This window comes from Physeter macrocephalus, unplaced genomic scaffold (assembly GCF_002837175.3).
Source record: "Physeter macrocephalus isolate SW-GA unplaced genomic scaffold, ASM283717v5 random_1400, whole genome shotgun sequence".
NCBI lineage: Eukaryota > Metazoa > Chordata > Mammalia > Artiodactyla > Physeteridae > Physeter > Physeter macrocephalus.
Window position 1 is genome coordinate 4,241 of NW_021146365.1, and position 20,760 is coordinate 25,000.

The window sequence follows — 20,760 nt, forward strand, 5'->3', positions numbered from 1 at the left end:
CCCCAGGCTCCGCCTTTACGCTGTTTATTGGAAATTCTTCTCCCCCCGCTCAGTCTTTTAAAGCCGCCGCCTACTTTCCGCAGGAGGATGGCGCTCTGAGCTCTCAGTTCCCTGTCCCCCGGGGACTCCATAGTATTTTTTCACGCTTCGTCGCTACTACAGCAGACGCCTGCCTTCTCATTATTTGCTGTGCAGATCTCCGGTGCCTTGACTGTAAACAAAACACTTTAGATCATAGCAAGGTCGGAGTAAGCACAGCCTTTCTGCTGGCAGCCAGACGTCTTAAGGTGGCGTGACTGTGACTCGTTTACTTTTCAAGATTAACAAAGCGACAAAATGGTGGTCCTACATATTAGTTGAAGAAATATTCAGGGTGTGGAGGGGACAGAAGTATTCATTTCTAACTTTTCTGTAAGATATTAATTCCACGAATAAAATCAAACATCTGTGGCAAGGTGCAATACTCTAGAATATCTCCATTTACATATATGTGGTAGTTTGTGTATTTATGCATCTGAATTGATGCCTATATATAATATAGAATTCCGGTGTAGTCTAGCAATTGTGTAAAAAATTTCAACAACAATGATCTAATTTCAGGAATAGGGTATAAATTATGGTATTGAGACCTACCCTAATTTTCCTGTCCCTCTCCCCCTCTTCTCCAACTCAGCAAACTAAGGGGGGCATTCAATGTAAAAAAATAAAGAAGATGAGACCTTCTACTTTGATCCCAGGTGAACTATTTTCTGTCAGTCAGGTAGGAAGTCCCGACCTTGAAACAACTTTTGGGCACTGCCTCCCTCACTGCTCTCTGGGTCTCACCCTGCCCTTTTGGCATCTGCATTTTAGTCAAATTAGTGCCAAGGTCATACCAAAGGCCAGCGACAGCTGTATTAAAATATCAGGGACCACAGGCCGCGACAAGGAAACATCTGCAGGCAGCCCAGGTCATGAGAAGGAGCCATTTTGAATCATTTGTAGGAGAGGGACACAGGCGAATCCAGACGAAAACCCAAACCAGTTGGGGTCATCAGGAGGGAAAGGAACAGAAAGTGAACCAGCTTTAGAGTCAGGAGACCTGCCTTGAGTCTGCTACCAACTGGTTATGTGTCCCTGGACAGGAATCCTCTAGGTCTCTATTTCCTCAGTGGTAAAAAAGAGAGGGTTGAACCACAGGGTTCCCAAGGTCCCTCCCAGCTCTTACCTTCTGGAGTGTATGAAGCAAGGCAGGGACACAAACTGGACGAATAATACGTGGTTAAGAAAACAAGTTAAAAGTCAAACTCATTTGTAGCACAGACGCCCAAGAAAACTGTTGTGTACAATTGCCGTTGTGTAGTTAGAACTGGAGATTAGTTTCCAGTAGAATGTGTAACTTTGACCCAGACCAAGATCATATATGGGGGCTGGGGGGAGGCAGTTAAAGACTCTGAGCTCTGTTTCAGATATGACAGCCCTGTCCATCCTGTTTTAACGTCCATCACCTTGCTCAAGATCATATTGCCTAGGTAAATTTCAAGTTGCAAAGGGGAGCAGAGAAATGCCCGAGTAATCATATCAGACGTGAGAACACGGTGGTGGTGGTTTTATACATCACTTCACAATCCGGACTTTCCGGTTACTTTCACTCTTCGACGACCTGCAGCCCTCTAAAGGCGTCACTTGCATCTGAATGGTGTTCTGGGTGGGTTCCGAGAAGTGAGTCTGGTGGGAGAGAAAGGTGGAGGAAGGAAGGAACTGTTGTATTTGGCGGCGGGACTCAGGTTGAGGAAACTGCTACAACCCGGCAAAGAATTGAAAATACAAAGAGGAGACGAGTTCCCACACGCAGCCCGTGTCAGTGGCCTTAACTGTGACTGGGAAGCAAGAACCTGGGCCAGGGATGTAATCTCGCTTTTTTTAAACTAAATGTGTCTGAGACAGTTACAAAGTTTATTGGGGACTTGGGAGACCAGTCGACTTTTTGATCTGGAAATCCCTTCTTATTTTTTACTGAGGGAGAGCTTGGGTTCAGAATACATTATAAGTGCTGCGTCTCTTCCAGGCTAATTTATAGAAAGCCGTTCGCCGTGGCTTCTCCCCTAAGCCCCCTGCCCCCCCTAGACTAGCACAGACTTCTAGGTTAAGGGTGAGCTAACCACTGCTCACCCCCACCTAAGTAAGCACCCAGGCCGAGGGGCTCCCCGCCTCCCCCGCCGTGCGAGCGGCTGGGGCCCCGGGGGAGAGCTCAGCTGGGGGCCGAGCTCCCACCATCCGCCTCCGCCCCCCAGCTGCCGCCCCCGCCCCCATCCCCCGCTGGGCGAGTGCGGGGAAAACAAGATCGCCAGCGAGGCGCACAACCAGCTGCCGGCAACCTTCGAGCTCCCCGGCATTCCCGGGCGAGGAGCGGGAGGTCGGGGCTCCGGAGCAGTTGCGCGCCGGCCCGCGCAGCGCCGGGACCAGAACCCGCCGTCCCGCCGGCCCCGCTGCAGGCCCCTCCCCGGCTCCCCAGCCGTTTGGCGAGCTTGTTTGTCTTATTTTTAATTTCTCCGAGGCCAGCCGGAGCAGGTTTGCTGGCAGCCGTGCGCCTCCAGCAGTCACGCGACCAGCCCATCTCCCGGGCGCGCGCTCGGCGGCGGCGGCGGCGCGCTCGGGAGGCGGGGAGGCGCCGCGGCCGCCCCGGGGCCACCTTAAGGCCGCGCTCGCCAGCCTCGGCGGGGCGGCTCCCGGCGCCGCGACCAATGATCTCCTCCTCTGTTTAAATAGACTTGCGGTGTCAATCATCTTCTTCTTCGTCAGCCTCCCTTCCACCGCCATATTGGGCAACTAAAAAAAGGGGGCTCGTGTTTTCGGGGTGTTTTTCTCCCCCTCCCCTGTCCCCACTCTCTCGCCGCTCCGCGACTCCGACACCGGCAAGGTTTGGAGAGCCGCTCGGTCGGCGGGACCCGCGGGCTCGCAGCTGCCCGGACTCGGACTGGCTCTGCCCCCTCCTCTCTGCGCTGCGCTCCTCTCCCCTCCCCTCCCCGCCTCCCGCTCGCCAGTCCACTTGATCGGCGGGGACTCGGGGCTGCCTGGCCGGGGCTGCCCCTCGCCCCCTCCCCCAGCCCCGCGCGCTCCTGACGCTCGGGCACTTACTCGTCCGTGTTTGTTTCTCTTGGCTCGGAGGGCAGTCGCAGGGCTTATAAGAGGGGCTCGGGCTGGGTCGGGGCGTTTTGTTTTGTTCGTTTTGTTTTGCGAGAGCGCAAGAGAGGCGGTCGCCGAGCCCGGGGAGGAAGATGTCAAACGTGCGAGTGTCTAACGGGAGCCCGAGCCTGGAGCGGATGGACGCCAGACAGGCGGAGTATCCCAAGCCCTCGGCCTGCAGAAACCTCTTCGGCCCGGTCAATCACGAAGAGTTAACCCGGGACTTGGAGAAGCACTGCAGAGACATGGAAGAGGCCAGCCAGCGCAAGTGGAATTTTGATTTTCAGAATCACAAGCCCCTGGAGGGCAAATACGAGTGGCAAGAGGTGGAAAAGGGCAACTTGCCCGAGTTCTACTACAGACCCCCGCGGCCACCCAAAGGCGCCTGCAAGGTGCCGGCGCAGGAGGGCCAGGATGTCAGCGGGACCCGCCAGGCGGTGCCTTTAATTGGGTCTCAGGCAAACTCAGAGGACACGCATTTGGTAGACCAGAAGACTGATGCACCGGACAGCCAGACGGGGTTAGCGGAGCAGTGCACTGGGATAAGGAAGCGACCTGCCACAGACGGTAATGACCCTTTCAAATGAGTGAAATGTCTTTCTGTGTGTCTGTGTTAGCGGCACTGCTTTGCCTGCCTGAGGGTCTTTAACCTCAGCTTTGTTTTCAGCGCATTCTGATTTAGCTTTGGGGGAGCGCACTTTCTGAATCTTAGGTTTTAAATGCTATCTATTTAGCTGGCTGCTTGTCTGTTTATGACTTTTAAGTCAGAAGCCTGAGACCGTGTTATCTGGTAATTTTTCTAACTGAAAACATCGCGGCTCCTCCCCGCTCGCCAGCGGTAGGTATGTGACAACGTTGGGATGTTTATCAACGGCCTCCCTCTTCGCTTTGGAGAGAGAGCTTTGGGGGCGTAGAATATACTTTCTGTTATGTGAAAACAGCCTCATTTTGTGCCCTTAAAGGCCACTGGGAATGACGGATCCAGGATTGTGGGTGTAGGTAGTGGGTTTTTCGTCCCCTGATTCTTGGGTCCACTTTTGTCAGCCATTGTTTTTTCTAATAAAGATTGTTTGTGTGTGTTCTTTTTCAAATTCCTTCCTGCCTTTAGATTCCTCTCCTCAAAACAAAAGAGCAAACAGAACAGAAGAAAATGTTTCAGACGGTTCCCCGAACGCGGGTTCAGTGGAGCAGACGCCCAAGAAGCCCGGCCTCAGAAGGCGTCAAACGTAAAGTACTCGGTGGGTTGATTACTAGGAGCAAAGAAGTGACACCCGAATTGGGCTGCAGGAACTCGTGGGCTTTCAAGCCCCAAGATAACCCGATCTCAGTGGTGGCTGGCAGATTAGAGCTTGTGGGTTTTTGTTTGGTTTATATCTTGGAGGTCAAAAAAAGTAGGAATGGGGAAGACTGAGAATTAGTGTGGAGGTACTATAATTCTTCCCAGTTTCTACGTCCTGAGATCATTTTCCTTTGAAGTACCAAATGATTAGAGCGGGTGTCCCAGGCAAGTACTTGTAACCAAGGCCCCGTGGGGAGGAAGGTCAGTTCTCTGAGAGTCCCATCAAAACGTGTTGGGAACAATAGGTTCTTTTTCCATCTGAACAAGAGTGGGGGTCTGCCTCCATCCCACTTCATGAGAATTCATCTCCCAGAAGACCAGGTTGACTCAGATTTTGAGCCGTACATGGAAAAATGATTTAATTCAAATCAATGATTTAATTCAAACTTTGAGGGAAAAGTGAGGCACAAATGGCTCATAGCTGGTTTGTTCAAATGGTTAGAAACGTGGCAAGAGAGGTATGTGACTTCCTTTGGTTTTTATCATTTTCACAAACTCTCACTTTCCCTGTCTTCTGATAAGTTTAGGGGATGGAGAAGGAACGTGTGCATTTAAAAAAACCAAAATGGAAGGCTCAAAAATCCTAAGGTTCCGACGGAATTTCTGATAACACTGAAGTTGCAAAGCAAAAGTTAAAGTAACTGCCAGAGTAAGCAGTCCAGGAACACGTCAGCGTGTGTATGCCAATCGTGCTATAACAGGGGAATTTAGATATTTGTAGGGGAAATGGATAGTAGATATCAGGGCTGGCAGGGGTAGGTGTACCCCAAACAAGGGAAGTGGAGATTTTTGCCATCTACTAAAATATGATCAACATGAAAAGCTGATTTGAATAATTCAGCCCCCAGCTTTACATGGATTGGTCTCCATAATGATCAAACTACATATATTAATAGTTTGTAAACTTCTTACAGACAACGACCGTGTCCTCTTCTTTTTTTTTTCCAAAACACCCTCATAGCCTAGCATATAAAGAGAGCCTAAGAAAATGTTGATATTAAATTTTAAAATCTTCATCTATAAAAATTTTTAAAAAAGGGATGCAGGTGGGGTTCAAGTTCGTTGTATTTTTAAAACAGTGTCTTATATAGGATTTCATTACATACATATTTTTCAGAGCTTATACAAAACGGCGCTATTGAACCTCTCCATCACAGCTTATATATGAAGTGGGTAAATGGGTTGAAAAAATTGTCTAAAGCAACCTTACCACCTGCAGCTCTTGTTGGTTTGTGACTTGTGACTTGTGGCCTAGCTCATCAGATGAGCCACAGCAAATCAGACCTACTGGATTTTGATCTGGCCCCATTCTGACATACAGAGAAGCATTTGTTAGTAAATATTGCCAGTTCAGAGAATACAGGAAATAGTAGTAAGGACCTATTCATAAGCATTCGTGTGTATATTCTGCATAGGACTAAGACTAAAATATTTTGAGAGGAGAAAAAAGTGAATAGAATTTCCTTTGGATAGTCTTTTTAAGTGTGATTTCCAGTTATTTTTCAAACTTAGAGAATTTTGCTACTCTTAAGTGTCACACTTTCTGAATTTTCCTGTGTCTGTCCTTTCTCACTATCTTTGACCCCCGATTCTCTAGACCAGGGTTTCTCAACCTCTGTACTGTTGACATTTGGGGCCGAATAATTCTTTGTCGTGGGAGGCGGTCCAGCGCATTGTAGAATGTTTTGGCAGCATCCCTGACCTCTCCCAGCAGATGCCAGTAGCACCCCCTCCCCACCCAGTGTGACAACCAAAAATGTCTCCAAACATTGCCACATGTCCCCCGGGGGTGGAGGGGGAGGCAGAATGACCCACTGTTGAGAGCCACTGCTCGAGACGAAAGTCCACAGCACAGGGGAGAGTAAAAATCCAGTGAAGGAAATGTTGGATGGAGATGACTCCCAGCACCAACTTTTAGTACGTTCTTTCCTTCCCATTGTTCAGGTATTTCCCAACGAAGACAGTAACAAAATAATGCCCGTAATATATTGGCAATGTTATTGTAGTGCTTTTCTCCTAATTCTTTCTTCTTGTTTCTTTTGCAGAATTGAGAGTATGTTTCCTTGTTTATCCGATACATCACTGCTTGATGAAGCAAGGAAGATATAAATTAAAAATTTTGAATACATATCGCTGATTCCACGGAGTGGACACATCCATCCCTTATAAGCACTGAACAGCAACGACCCAATAACACTAAAGTTTTAGGCACTCTTAAATCATCTGCCTCTAAAAGCATTGGATGTAGCATTGTGCAATTAGGTTTTTCCTTATTTGCTTCATTGTACTACCTGTGTATATAGTTTTTACCTTTTATGTAGCACATAAACTTTGGGGAAGGGAGGGCAGGGTGGGGCTGAGGAATATGGCGTGGGGGGGTATGAAGAGATTGCTTTGATTTAGAGCAAGGAGAAAAATATTTGACTTGCACTAAGAGAAGCAGTTTGGGGGAAGGTTTTGTTTTCTTTAAAGATGTAATGTCCCTTTCAGTGAGAACTGATGCTTCATTTAAAAAAATCATCCAAATTTGAACACTGGCTGCAGATAATTGATACTTATTTTTACATGAAGCTTTTTCTCATTTAGGAGCTCTGATGATTCCGTTATATAGCAGCAAATGGCTTTTTTTTGTTTTTGTTTTTTTAAACAAAACTTCTGCTCAGTGCTCCCCCACTTCCTGTCTCCCTTAAAATCGGAATTTATCAGTTAAAGTATTCAGCTGTTTGGTAATCACTCCAGGTACCTCGGCACAAATCTGGCATGTATGGGGGGGGAGTTCTGAAAGCTCAGAATTGACCATTTAATTTTTATCAGATTTGTTGAGAAAATTTCTTAATTTTCTTTTCACTTCAGGGTGTGTAGACACAGTCAAAATAATTCTAAATCCTTGGATATTTTTAAAGACCTGTAAGTAACTTGACATAAAAAATAATGAAATAATGTGTAATTTACAGCTTCTCATTCTATTTGTTAATTTGCCCAAAGGAAAGCGGTGTTTTTAAAGGAAAGTGCGTATAAAGTACCCGTGGATAGGTGAAATGGATACTACATCTTTAAACAGTATTTTTACATTGCCTGTGTATTTGTATGAAACAAAACCATTTGAAGTGTACCTGTGTACATAACTCTGTAAAGACACTGAAAATTATACTAACTTATTTATGTTAAAAAGATTTTTTTTTTTTTAATCTAGACAATATACAAGCCAAAGCGGCATGTTTTGTGCATTTGTAAATGCTGTATTGGGTAGACTAGGTTTTCCCCCTTCTTCTTTTAAATAATATTGGCTGTGCTTAAAAGGTTGCATACTGAGCCAGGTATAATTTTTTGTAATGTATGAAAAAGATGCCAATTATTGTTAAACATCAAGTAGTCAATAAAGAAAACTTCCATAGCTATTTGTTGACTTGAACTGTATGTAATGTACCTTATTAGTAAGCTTGAGGTATTTGACCTAGCTTTGTAGTCATAGTTCCACAAATATAATATGAAGTGGCAAACACCTAGATAATTCAGGCCCACCACTCAGATGATGTTTATGTAGGTCCGAATGTAGTAGTCACTCCTTTCCACTTAGTTCTGTATGGGTGGACAAAGCTTTAGAAGTGGAAAGTAGGCAAGCCACATTTTCATATTAATAAGATGGTCAAAGTCTCCATTAGTTCAAATATTTATGTCTCTAGGATATGAATGTGTCAGAACCAAAAATTGTTACATAAGTGTAGGCCGATCACACATTTGCAGGATTGAAAATGAAACTAACATGGTGATTTCTCTAAATTCTGTATTTACACATGCAGTGTTGTGAGGAATTAGAGCGATTGTTCAGACCATCTAATCTACACCTCTCATCCAAAATATTCAGATATATAGGTCCTTTAGAAATGGGTGTGCATTCCACACTAATTTAGGTAGAACAGGTATTCTTCAAATTGAACTGGTCATCACACACGAACTCCTCAATTTCTAAATTTCCTGGTTACAATCTACCCAACCTAAAACTGGTTAATCTGAATACCGGATCCGAGAGTTTGAGGATTCCATATCCACAGAGCAAAGATATTTTTTATTTAAATAAGAAAAAAAATTAAACACAGCATTTTAAAGTCAGATTTATTAAGATAATCCCTGCAATTTGAAATTCTCATAAAATGTGGCTAAGGTGTAAGAGTAAATTATTTTTTCTAGGAATCTGCAAATGGTTAAATGCAAAAATCTGGATTTGGGTTAAACTGTTTCTCTCAAATACTTGCATTTAATTTATTGTACCCCAAAAGGGGCTCTAAACAAGATAATTTCAGCTTATTTTGACCCGAAATTGCTTATCAAAAAAAAAAAAAACAAACAAACAAAAAACAGGGTTGAGTCTCTTCGACTGCCAGGAAGGGAAAAGTAGGTCCTTTGGTGGCTGGGCCACATCTTCCAAGTTGGTATTATTTTAATTAAAGACTAAAGGTGTTTTTGTGATTCTGTTCAAAACACGAAGGCAGGGTGTTTTTCAGGAAGAGACTGAGAAAGCAAGAAAAACAATTCAAAATGGGGAGGAAGGAGTGGAGAGTCAGGAAATAATGAAATAAATTCTCACTGAGCCAAAAAGGATACTTTAAAAAGTGTCTCTAACATTTAGGGGGAAAAGTCCTCTTCTAATTGCTGCTTGTAACCCCTGTTTCTTTCCCAAAGAGCCATCTTTAATGTGAATTTTTAGAGATTGCGTTTTAGGAGTGCTGGGCCAGGAAGAAGTGGATGCTCGCCGCGCCAGGCACGTTCACAGGAACGCAGCCCCTAAAGTCACCGTGTCGGTCCTTCACGCGTTCTATGTCAAGTCTCCAAACGTGTCCCCGGGATTCGGAGCGTCCTCTCCCCGACCCCGGACTGCAGGGTCCGCCGCGGGCGTCCCTCCGAGGGGATACGGCCGCCGGCGCCAGCCACCCCCTACCCCGCTACCCCGGCTACTGCGCCGTCGTCTCTCCACCCTGCCCCGCAGCCCCGCGCCGGCCCGCCGCGGCAGTTGCGGGGTCAGGCTGGCTGGAGCCTCGGGACGAAAAGGCTATCAAGTCTAGCTCCTCGTCTGCAACTGGCGGCTCCCGCACCGCCCGGATCGCTGCGCGCAGTTCCCGCGCCCCGGGCGCCCGCAGGCCATGGAGGGCGGCTGCGCCTCGGCCCCCGCAGCTGGGCTGGGCGGTTTCTCCGAAACTTGCCTCCCTCATCATCTCTCCTCTGGGCTAAGAAAGAAGCGAAAACCCCTATTCCTCTCCACAATCAGACCCTGCACATCAGTACCCCGCCAACTCTAGGGCGCTGGGGAGATTTGAGCGGAGGGGAGAACCTTTCCGAATTCGTGGACCCTCCAGGGCACCAGCCCGCTCCCACCCCCACCCCAGGCTCCAATGATCCGCAGCCCCGCGCATTTCGAAAGGCTTCTCGGCTCGCCGGCGGCCCAGGAGGGCCGCAGCCGTGCGCAGGAGGGGCCGCGCGCCACTGCCGCTCGCGGGGGTCGCTTCATCCCTTACACCCGCTCTGCCAAGTCCCCCGGTTGCATCCCCGCTGCCCAGTGCGGGGGACCAGGGCAGGGAAGAACTAGGAAACTGTGGGTCCAGAGGCATAACTGGGGACGGAGGGGACCGTGGAAATCAACAGGAGGGGAGCGGGGTGGGCGGCCTTTCAGGCCACGGTGTGCCCACCGGCCGCGCGCCGGGACCTTTCCGGGCTGCCGAGGAACGCTGCCTTCGCCATTTCATCTTCACCCTCGTTAGCGTAGACACTTGCTCTTCCGAAGCTTTTTTGAATTGAAAGAAAGGTGTTTTAGAAGCTCGTCTAGGATCTGTGATCTGTTTTTCAGAGTACTAATTTCTTTTCTTTTTCTTTTTTAAGTTTGCCATCTCTTTCACCTGGGCCACACCCTACGTTCGCTCCCCTCCCTCCCGGCCAAAATTAAGGTAAAAATCCTGCGAGCAGAGCTGGGCGGGGGGCTGGGTCAGAGGGTCCACGGTCACGCTAGACCCTCTCCTCCCCCGGGGAGCGGGGGATTGGTGGCACCCCCCTGGATCTCGGCTCGCGGGGGGGGTAGGGCGGGGTGGGTCAAAGCCAGCCAGACCCCGTAGAACCGAAAGTGTAGCATTTACACGTACACTCAAGTCCCCGTGCGGCCATCCGCGTCCCGGGCCTGTCTCGCGTGGGGACACACACAAGAGGAGGCAGAAATCCCCAAGTGAAAAATACAGAAAGGAATCGAGGCGTGCTGGGAGCCAAACGTCGACGCGCCTCAAAACGAACGTGAAGAAAAGGCAGGGAGAAGGGCGCGCAGCCGGGACGCGGGGCCGGGGGATTGCATCATTGCAGCTCCCCCTCCAGAAAATGGGCTCCGAACCGCGGCCACCATCATGGCGCTCGGGCCGGGCCGCGCTTCCCGTGCGCCTTCCCCGAGCGCTCTGGCCACGGGCATTGAGCCTCGAGCGAGAGTTTTGCAAACATGTCCCCCTTCTCTCTCGAGCGCCTGTCCCCCACCCCCTCCTTCCTTTTGTGTGCTTGTGGACGTGTGTGTGTGCGTGCGTGCGTCCGTGTGAGTGTGTGCGCGGACCAGAGAACTTGAAGTTTTTTTTTTTTTTTTCCTCTCTTTTTTCCCTCCCGTGCTGGTGGTTGTAAACTTGATTGGCATTGGCTGCACCCACTGACCCCTGCGCCGAGTCCACTGAAGATTTAAGGTGGATCCGAGAAGCTGCGGCTTCAGGCGGAGTCGCCAGCTTTAGCTAGTTTTGGAGGAAAAAAAAAAAACAAACCCCCAAACCGTGCGCCCGCCGCGTTTTTACGAATCCCCTGCGGTACCAGCCCCCGCGCCCGCCCCGCCCGTCGCGCGCTGGCTCCGCCCCCTCCCGCTTCTTCCCCATTGGCCCGCGAGAGCAGTTTGAATTTTTTTTTTTTTTTTTTTTTTTCCTTTGGATGCTTGTTTTCTCGTAAAAAAAAGACGGTGCCCCAGCTCGTGTGGCGAAACCTACTTCGGCGGCCCGAGGTGCGGTGTTGTAGCCGGTTTTGTGAAGGCAGGAGGGAGGAGGGTGGGCGGGGCTTCCGTTCCCAAATTTTATCCCGAAGAGCGGTAGACAGTGTGCGGGCGTGTGGGGGGGGCCTGGGGCCTCGGTATACAATCTGGAGAAGCTCCGGCGGGGGCAGAGTGTAGTATAAAACGTTACTGGACGTCCAGGGCGCGTCGCTTCACCGGCTGCTGGCCAGAGGTACTAGGAGGCGCTGGCAGGAGCCCTGGCGAGGATGCACCTTTCCCCTGCCTTGGAAAGGTAGAACTGGGCAGGGCGGGAGGGTGAAGGTAGTCCGGAAAAGAACACTTTGTCATTTCCAAGGGAAAAAAGAAACAGAAGAAATACAATTATGGCAAAAATGTATTATTTCAAAGGTCACCCAGTCAGAATCCTTCAACATTCAGGCAGTCAGTATCATTTTTACTGAATTAAAAAAAAAAAGTTTTCTGTCTCTGATTTCCAGGGTGTTTTTGAGTAAGGAGCATGTTAAAATAAAGTCGAGATAGGGATTAAGACTTTGAAAGTGCCTCTGATTTCTGGGTCTGAAATTAATTCTTTTGATAAAGTACTTTACCATTTAGGATAATGTTATTTGTAATACAGGTCTAATACAAGTGATAGCCTGCCTTAATTTATAACCCAGTTATGTTTTTACTTTACTGTGAAATTTTTAAAAGTTTATGATAATTCGAATTAGTCTCCAAATCCCTGAATCTCCAGATTAGTGAAGCTAGCATATGTCCCGTTTTTTTGGGTCCGTTACTCTTGTTGCAGTGTGGCTGGCGATTTTAACCGGATGTCCAGACCCAGCCTTCAGTCTGACGGTTCCTGTCCTGTCCAACCTACAGTCCGTTTTTAGTACTAAGCTCCCCCAATACTTCCTAACCCAACTAACTCCTTAAGGTTAGCCCAAACCAACCAGGCTCCTCAGACCACCGTAAACCAACCTGTTTGTGCCCTTAGCAAGGACTTTTGGAAGTTAAGATTGTCCCCCAATGGACTGGCTAGCTTCAGACAGCAGTGATCTCCTCATTCCTGGAAGTGCCAGTCAAGCACTTGTCTGGATGACCCCTTAATAGGGACATTGTAGAAAAGATTCAAATATCAAGTGAATATTAGGACTAGTGATTTTGAAAGTCTGTTCCAGACCCTTGAGATACTTTATTTCCAAACTTGGAGTTTCTGGATATCTACTAAATCAAGCCATTTGCCTTGCTCATTACCATTTTCTAGAGTTGTGCTCTCCAATATGGTAGCCAGAAGCCATGTGTGGCTGTCGAGCACTTGAATGTGCCTAGTCCAAATTGAGATGTGCTATGTGTGAAATATACTCAGGGTTTCCAAGAATTAGTATGAAAAAGAGTGTTAAATATCTCATTAATAACTTTTATATTGATTACATGTTGAAATAATCATATTTTTGGTTATTGGGTTAAAAATGTTAAATTTAATTTCATGTTTCTTTTTAACTATTTTTTAGTGTGGTTACTAGACAATTAAAAAAAACCAACTGAACCATGATTTTATTTTTTAAATTATTTGGCTCTGCCTTCTGGCATGTGTGATCTTAGTTCCCCAACCAGGGATTGAACCCATGCCCCCTGCAGTGGAAGCTCAGAGTCTTAACCACTGAACCTCCGGGGAAGTCCCTAGACAGTTTTAATTTATAGATGTGACTCGCATTATATATATTTCTATTTGGACGTTGCTGTTCTAGACCAACACCCATGGTAACTCGAAGCTCCATCTTTGAGATTGGTGGCTGATAATACTGAGGAGTGGCTGATAACTTCTGGTTGCCATCCTAAGTTCTCAAGTTAAATCAAGGCCCAAACTCAGCCTCAGGAACCCTTAAAGAATTCTACCAACACCTAACACCTGCGGTTTAATCTATAACACATAGTACTTGTTTTGAGCCCAGCCCATGGAAATGTGGTACAGCTCTGTCTGACTAAATCAGACTTGATCACAGCTTTCCACATTTATGTAGAGAACCTGGGAGAGCCAATATGTTAGGAATGACTCGGGAAAAAAAATTTAGATCCCAAACAAAGTCTCCATGAGTAACTTTTCACTAGCACTTGTCAGCAGAGAGGAAGGCAGTGGGGAGATGGAGCAGTGATCTCATTCTATGATTGCACCGCTATCAGAAGATTGGAACGAATGAAAAGGTGTGCCATGTTTTTGGATAGGTATACGCAAAATGATAAACATGGCAATAAATTTATACCTTTTGAGTTAAATTTGTACCTTTGCACTAAATTCTAAGTCTGATCATCCTATTTCATTCCATTGTTCAATCCGTTTAAACACTGAGGACCATTTATTTTAATTACTGTAAGTTTAGAATAGTTATAATTACTCATAGGACTAATCCTCCACACCCCAACCAGTACCTTTACGCTTCTCTTTTTCAGAATTTTCCTGGCTTCTTTGCTTGCCTCCCCTCACCCCTCCACCCCCCACCCCGATGGATTTAAAATGAATTTTGTCTAGTTGCAAATTCCTGTTGTGTTAAAATAAATAAATAAAGTGGGATCCTTATCTCCCACTTCATACCAGATAAATTCCTCAAGAATTAAAGAGTGAAATTAAAAAAAAAAAAAAAAAAAGGCATAGACATACCAGAAGAGATCTCAGAGAATTTTTAAAGATATAATCTCAGAGTGAGGAAGGTCTTTCTAAGTATGACACAATACGTAAAATCCATAATCTGAGTCTCTCCAAAATCATTACCTTATTCTGGCTTTCCCTTCATATTCATAAATTCAATGACATAAAAATATTCTGCATGGAAAACCCACCATAGAAAGTCAAAAGACAGTGACATGGTGGTGAGAGTTGCAAAACAATGTGAATGTACTTAATGCCACTGAACTGTACATTTAAAAACGGTTAAAATGGGAAATTTTATGTTATGTTGTAATTAACTGTAATAGTAAATAAATAAATATGCAGCTACAGTGGTTCCCCCCTTACAGTGGATGTCTGAACCCGAGGGTAGTACCGAAACCTATATATACCATGTTTTTTTCTAAACTAAGGAGCAGGTAGCATATACAGGATGGATACGCTGGACAAAGGGATGATTTTTGTCCTGGGTGGGAAGGAGCCAGACTATTGAGAGATTTCATCATGCTACTCAGAAGGTCCTGCAATTTAAAACCTACGAATGGTTTATTTCTGGAATTTTCCTTGTAATATATCTGGATGCCAGTTAACCACGGGTAACTGAAACTGAGAAAATCGAAAACTCGGATAAGGAGAAACTACTGTACTGGAAGAATTTTAAAGTTCATCCATGTTCCATCTAAAGGAATCTCACAGGATTCTGGGTCCCATCCTTTTTGAGGCTCTGGAATGAGACTGCTTGGGGTAGAGTCCTATTTACCTAACTTATTGCCTGTGAGACCCTTTTGTAAGTTACTTCACCTTTTATAGTTTCTATTTCTTTAGCTATATAATGAGGATGCTTATAGCTCTCTCAGAGGGTTATTAATACTATTTGGTGGGATAATGTGTGTGCAGTACTTAGCACAGTACCTGGTATATAATAAATAATAACCATTATATACATAATTAATAGGGACATCCAGGGGGTTTTTTTGGCCATGCCACGCAGCGTGCGGGATCTTAGTTCCCTGCCCAGGGATTGACCCTGTGCCCCCTGCAGTGGAAGCTTGGAGTCCTAAGCACTGGACCTCCAGGGAATTCGCCGAGACATCCAGTTCTTATTTTGGATTCTCAGGTAACCACAACCAGCACTATACTAACCTTGTAAACATATTTTCTCATTTTTAATCACTGCTATTGTTACCCTTAGAACAAATAATTTTGAAGGGGGGGGTGTTAATTTAATAAACAGAATGAATATACTGCAAAAACTGGTTGAAACAGTAAGTTTAATGTATATTTTACCACAATTTTTTTTTCAAGTTTAAAAAATAAGGCATTTGTGGGAGTTCCCTGGTGGCCTAGTGGTTAGAATTCCAGGCTTTCACTGCTGTGGCCTGGGTTCAATCATCCGTGGTCGAGTAACTGAGATTCCACAAGCCACATGGTGTTGTCAAAAAAAAAAAAAAAAAAAAAAGCATTTGTTGACTCTAGGGCCATCTCTAATTATCTTAGAAAGGATCTGGTATAGATTTGTTTGTGGTACTAAATCAGTGACACTCACACCCATACACAAAGACAATGACAAACTGGAAAAAATGTTGGCAACCCATATATCAAAGGGCTAATTTCCCTGATAAATAAAGAGTTTCTACAAATCAATGAGTAAAAACAAACAAAACAGCAGAAAAGTAAGCAAAGGCTGTGACCACAATTTTCAGAAAAGGAAACACAAAAGGCTCTTAAAATGTGAAAACATGCTCAGTTGTAATGTGAGACTATGGGATAAAAGTTATATACAGAATATATAAGTTTAGGTAGAGTTACAGTTAGCATCACTCAGATGCACAGTTGGCCATTATCGTTGCTTGATAGTGTAACATTTGCTTCCCTCCCTTCTATCCAAAGCTGAATGATTTTTTTCTAGCTTCAGTGATGACCGGGGAAGCAAGGAGTTTGCATATGTGGAAGCCGTGACCACCTTTCAAGTTCAGTGTGAAATCCCTCTCATCCAAACTGTCTGATTTTTGGCCTACTGGTATCACCTTCCTTTGCCCATAGAAACCCCCAGAATCAGCCTCTTAAAACAAGTACAATGACCTTTCTCAATACATCTCATCCATTCCTGCTTTTAATGCCTGTATATCGTTGGATAACCTGAGTTTCTACAAAATCATTGCCTTTTTCTGGCTTTCCCTTCAGATTCTCTATTCTTTTAAAAGGCTTCAAGCAGAATTTATTATATGATAAACATGAAATGTCAAATCAGTAGAGAGAGACAGTATTCTGGAATAATTGGTGTTAGGTTATAGCTAATCATGTGGGAAAAATGTTAAATCCCTCCTACACACTCATATACACGCATAGTGTATTTTATGTTATGTACCGTGGGTTTAGTCTTTCATTTAGCAGTTCTACAAATTTAGGAAAATAATCATATGTATGACTAAATATATATTTACCAGAATGATCGCTGTTTGTTTAAAAGGAAACAAACAAGTAAGTGGCCAAACAACCTCCCCTTTGCTATAGGATTACAAGATTGATTATTTGATTGAACCAACTATAGAATATACAAGAATGACACAGATTGCAGCTATTAAAACACCCCAGGTAGCTTTATATGTATGAATAGGAAAAGTCCATAATATTAAGCCAGGCACAGAACAATATTTATAGTATGATCCCATTTTTGTAAAAAAAATTTTTTAATTCATATATATGTGTGGACCCGGCCTGAAAGGTTACCTCTCCAATTTCTGAGAGGGGGAGTATGAAGAGACTTTCCCTTTATGCATTTCGTTATTGGTTGTATTTTTTTTTAATATTTATTTTTTAAAATTTATTTTATTTTTTTCTTTAATTTTTTGGCTGCATCGGGTCTTAGTTGTGGCTCGCGGGCTCTCATTGCGGTGCGTGGGCTTCTCTCTAGTTGTGGTGTGCGGGTTTTTTTTCTCTCTCTAGTTGTGGTGCGTGGGCTCCAGGGCGCATGGGCTCTGTAGTTTGCGGCTCGCGGGCTCTCTAGTTGAGGCACGCGAGCTCAGTAGTTGTGGCACACGGGCTTAGTTGCCCCGCAGCATGTGGAGTCTTAGTTCGGTGACCAGGGATGGAACCCGCATCCCCTGCATTGGAAGGCAGATTCTTTACCACTGGACCACCAGGGAAGTCCCTGTTGTATTTTCTTTTTTTTTTTTTTTTTTTTTTTTTTGCCGTACGCGGGCCTCTCACTGCTGTGGCCTCTCCTGTTGCGGAGCACAGGCTCCGGACGCGCAGGCTCAGCGGCCATGGCTCACGGGCCCAGCCGCTCCGCGGCATGTGGGATCCTCCCGGACCGGGGCACGAACCCGTGTCCCCTGCATTGGCAGGCGGACTCTCAACCACTGCGCCACCGGGGAGGCCCCCCTGTTGTATTTTTTATAATGGATTTTAACAAGAAAAATAACAAAGATATTTCAAATTTGAAAAATAATTATCCTGATAACTCTTGAACACAGAATAAGTTTCTCTTTGTGTCTCATACAGTCTCTTTTCAGACATTAGCAAAGAACAAGGCATTTCTAGAATTCATTTCCTCTCCATTTTTCTATTTAGTTTCAGATATCGTTAAATGCATATATGAGTTCTGAGGAGTGTGTGTGTTTGGGTATATGATTTTGCTTCCAGGGCACATAAGAGAGGTGTAAATATCATCCCCGCTAACTCAGAGATATCTTAACAAACCATGGAAAATTGAGCCTGTTCCATCTTTTTTGCCACATGGGATCCCATTGGTAATATTATCCCAAACCTCACATTCCTTGATCTTTGGCATTTGGCATCAACTCCCTGCCATAGTTTAGTTACTTAGGACCTAGTGCTGGGAGATCGTTTTAAATTTCAAGTTAGTAGGCCAGTCTTGAGCTGTCACGCTCCATGGGACTGACCTGGGGCAAAACTTAGAAACCTCACAGTACCCGGAATGGGAGATCACTGCATCCAGTCTTCATTTGACAGGTGAGAAAATTCGAATCCATGATTTCCTGTAGCGTGGATAAGTTAAATAAGATGATTTATAGGTTCCTTCTGGCTTACAATTCTGGGATTCCTGTTTCCTAGTCCAGATCACACATTCCATCCCTGTGGATCAGGTTATTTTCCAGGGAAGCTAGATTCCTGATTTTTGGCCACAAACCACATACTCACAGGAGTCGAAGGAAGATGATAGTACAGGAGTATAGGCTGAACCGTTAACGTGTATTATCTTACCAGAAAAGGGCATGTGAAGGTATAACTTCGTGGTTGCTCAGCAGTGCCGAACACTGCTTCACTGTTGCCTGAATATCATGGAGCCCCTTCTAGGGGCCAAGCTCTGTGTCTTCAACATGGCAGACAGGAGCACTGCCCTCATGAAGCCACAGGCCATTGGAGGAGACGGACAAGGAATCGTAGCCATGATCGCTAATGAGCGTTCTGAACGATGAGCGCTATGAAGGAACCTCAGAGCTTCTGCTTTGTGCTCCAACAGTTTGGGCCCTACACAAAGGTGTCCAGCCGAGGTATCAGGCAGGGGCTGAAGTCCAAACGCCAACCCCAGGCCAGCCTGTGTTCACCAAAAAGAAACAAGCTTTTAAAAATCCATCCCTCTCTGTGGTGCCTTCTGCAGCGCCCCCATGTTGTAGTGGCCGCCCTGCAGGATGCTGTAAGAATTTGGGACACAGGGTCTCACCTAGTGGTGGGGACCAGGTGGAAGAAGAGTGATCCAGGCAGAGCCCTGCCCAAGGCCCCAAGTCTGGGAAGTCCTTTGAGGAAGTGAAAGAAGGTTCTTGTGGCTGGGTTGCAGCAAACGGGGCTAAGCAGGGCTGATCAGCACTCCGACTGGAGTGGCAAGTCCGTACAACGACGGGCTTTTAAAACCACGTTAGGAATGTTGGACTTTACATCAAGGTGCAATGGGAAACCGTTGGATAACTGAAGAGAGTGACTTCAATTAAGCTTAAATTAAACTCTCATTTCCTCCTTTTGTCTAATTCTTTTCAAAACCCTTAGTCTCATATTGGGCTCATTCCAATAGGGTGTGGGAAAGAAAGTCCAGGCTCACACCTTTGAGATTCTGCTCAACATATACAATGTAAAAAACATTTTAAAACTCTGGCCTCAGTGAGTGAAGGAGACGTGAGGTCCTTGGACCATCAGAGCAGGTGCCAGTCACAGCTGATTTATTTCAGGTTTTGAAGGAGGACCCAAGCAAGTCCCATGGCCTGGTGTTGGTCTGCTGAATCGGCCAACTGATTTACTTCCGCTCCTTCTGGTACGGATTCAGCTTGCATTCTCTTCATTGTCACAATGAGCTGGCTGCCTGTGTCATTTTACGGACCAGTCCACATTTTGTCCTTTGCCTGTACAGTTGGTGTGAAGCTTCTAAGCTAGTGAACAGCTTAGGGGTGAGTATGGAACCATTTTCTTCAAAACTCAGCATTTTAGTCTTTCATCTTGACTGAGCAAGTAGATTCAGTGTTCACGAATACTTTGGCCAAATGATTCATTATTTGCATGTTTGGTTTTGGAAAGTGACTTCAAAAGGGGAATAATAAAAATGGACAACCCACGGGGATTTTTGTTGCGGTTTGGTTTTCTTCAATTGAAGATTAGTAAAAGAGCGACCTCTGCTGGCTAAACTGTTAAAGTGACCTAGCATTGGTCCATGTCCGTTAAGCTTTTACAGGTGGTGTTGGCAAACTGATAGCTCAGTTTGTTCATTATCTCTGCTATCAACTCAGCTTCTTTTGGAGCTGGTCTAAGTGACCTGTAATTCCCAGGCCCAATCACAGTTGTTTCTGCTTCAGTCTTTGGTGTTAGGCTTTCAAATTTCTCAAAAATAATAGCCCTACCTGTCAGCTGCAGTCAAAACCCAGGCCCGAAATACCTCCTGTATCTTATCTTCTGTGTTTCCTTTCACTCTTCTGCCCTCCATCTCCCTTCCTCCTCTCTTGCCAGTAAAATAAAATAAAACAAGTCTTCACTCAAAAGAGAGAACTGCTCATGGAAAGTGAGAAGGAGGGAACAAAACCCTTATCTCTAGCATATCCTCACCTGGCTCTGGAGGCCTGGGGCCCAGGGTTGGAGTTATATACCTGAGAAGAGCTGTGAATCCCATTAGTATCTTCTGATGGATTTGTGTGACCGTGGGAATGTGAGATTTGGTGAATGGGAGACCGAGGACGCTGCAGAATGTAGAGGGTGGTTACATGCGAGGAGAAAGGGGAATGTCTTCATGAGACCTTTTGTTTGTCAACAATAAAAACAATGATCTGGGGCTTCCCTGGTGGTGCCGTGGTTAAGAATCCGCCTGCCGATGCAGGGAACACGGGTTCGAGCCCTGGTCTGGGAAGATCCCCCATGCCAAGGAGCAACTAAGCCCATTCACCACAACTACTGAGCCTGTGCTCTAGAGCCCGTGCTCCACAACAAGAGAAGCCACTGCAATGAGAGGCCCATGCACCGCAACAAGAGAAGCCACCGCAATGAGAAGCCCGCCCACTGCAATGAAGAGTAGCCCCCGCTCGCCGCAACTAGAGAAAAGCCCACGGGCAGCAACAAAGACCCAATGCAGCCAAAAATAAATGAATAAATTTATAT

General features: G+C 45.7%; 1 protein-coding gene across 1 annotated transcript; it reads left to right on the plus strand.

The window, feature by feature from the left end:
• The first annotated feature begins 2,746 nt into the window (after nt 1-2,746).
• On the plus strand, nt 2,747-7,902 carry CDKN1B (cyclin dependent kinase inhibitor 1B). The gene is made up of 3 exons (XM_007120584.3): nt 2,747-3,732; nt 4,274-4,403; nt 6,550-7,902. Exons 1-2 carry the CDS (start codon nt 3,258-3,260, stop codon nt 4,393-4,395), a joined length of 597 nt encoding a protein of 198 aa, XP_007120646.1. The 5' UTR covers nt 2,747-3,257; the 3' UTR covers nt 4,396-4,403; nt 6,550-7,902.
• The last annotated feature ends 12,858 nt before the right edge of the window (nt 7,903-20,760 follow it).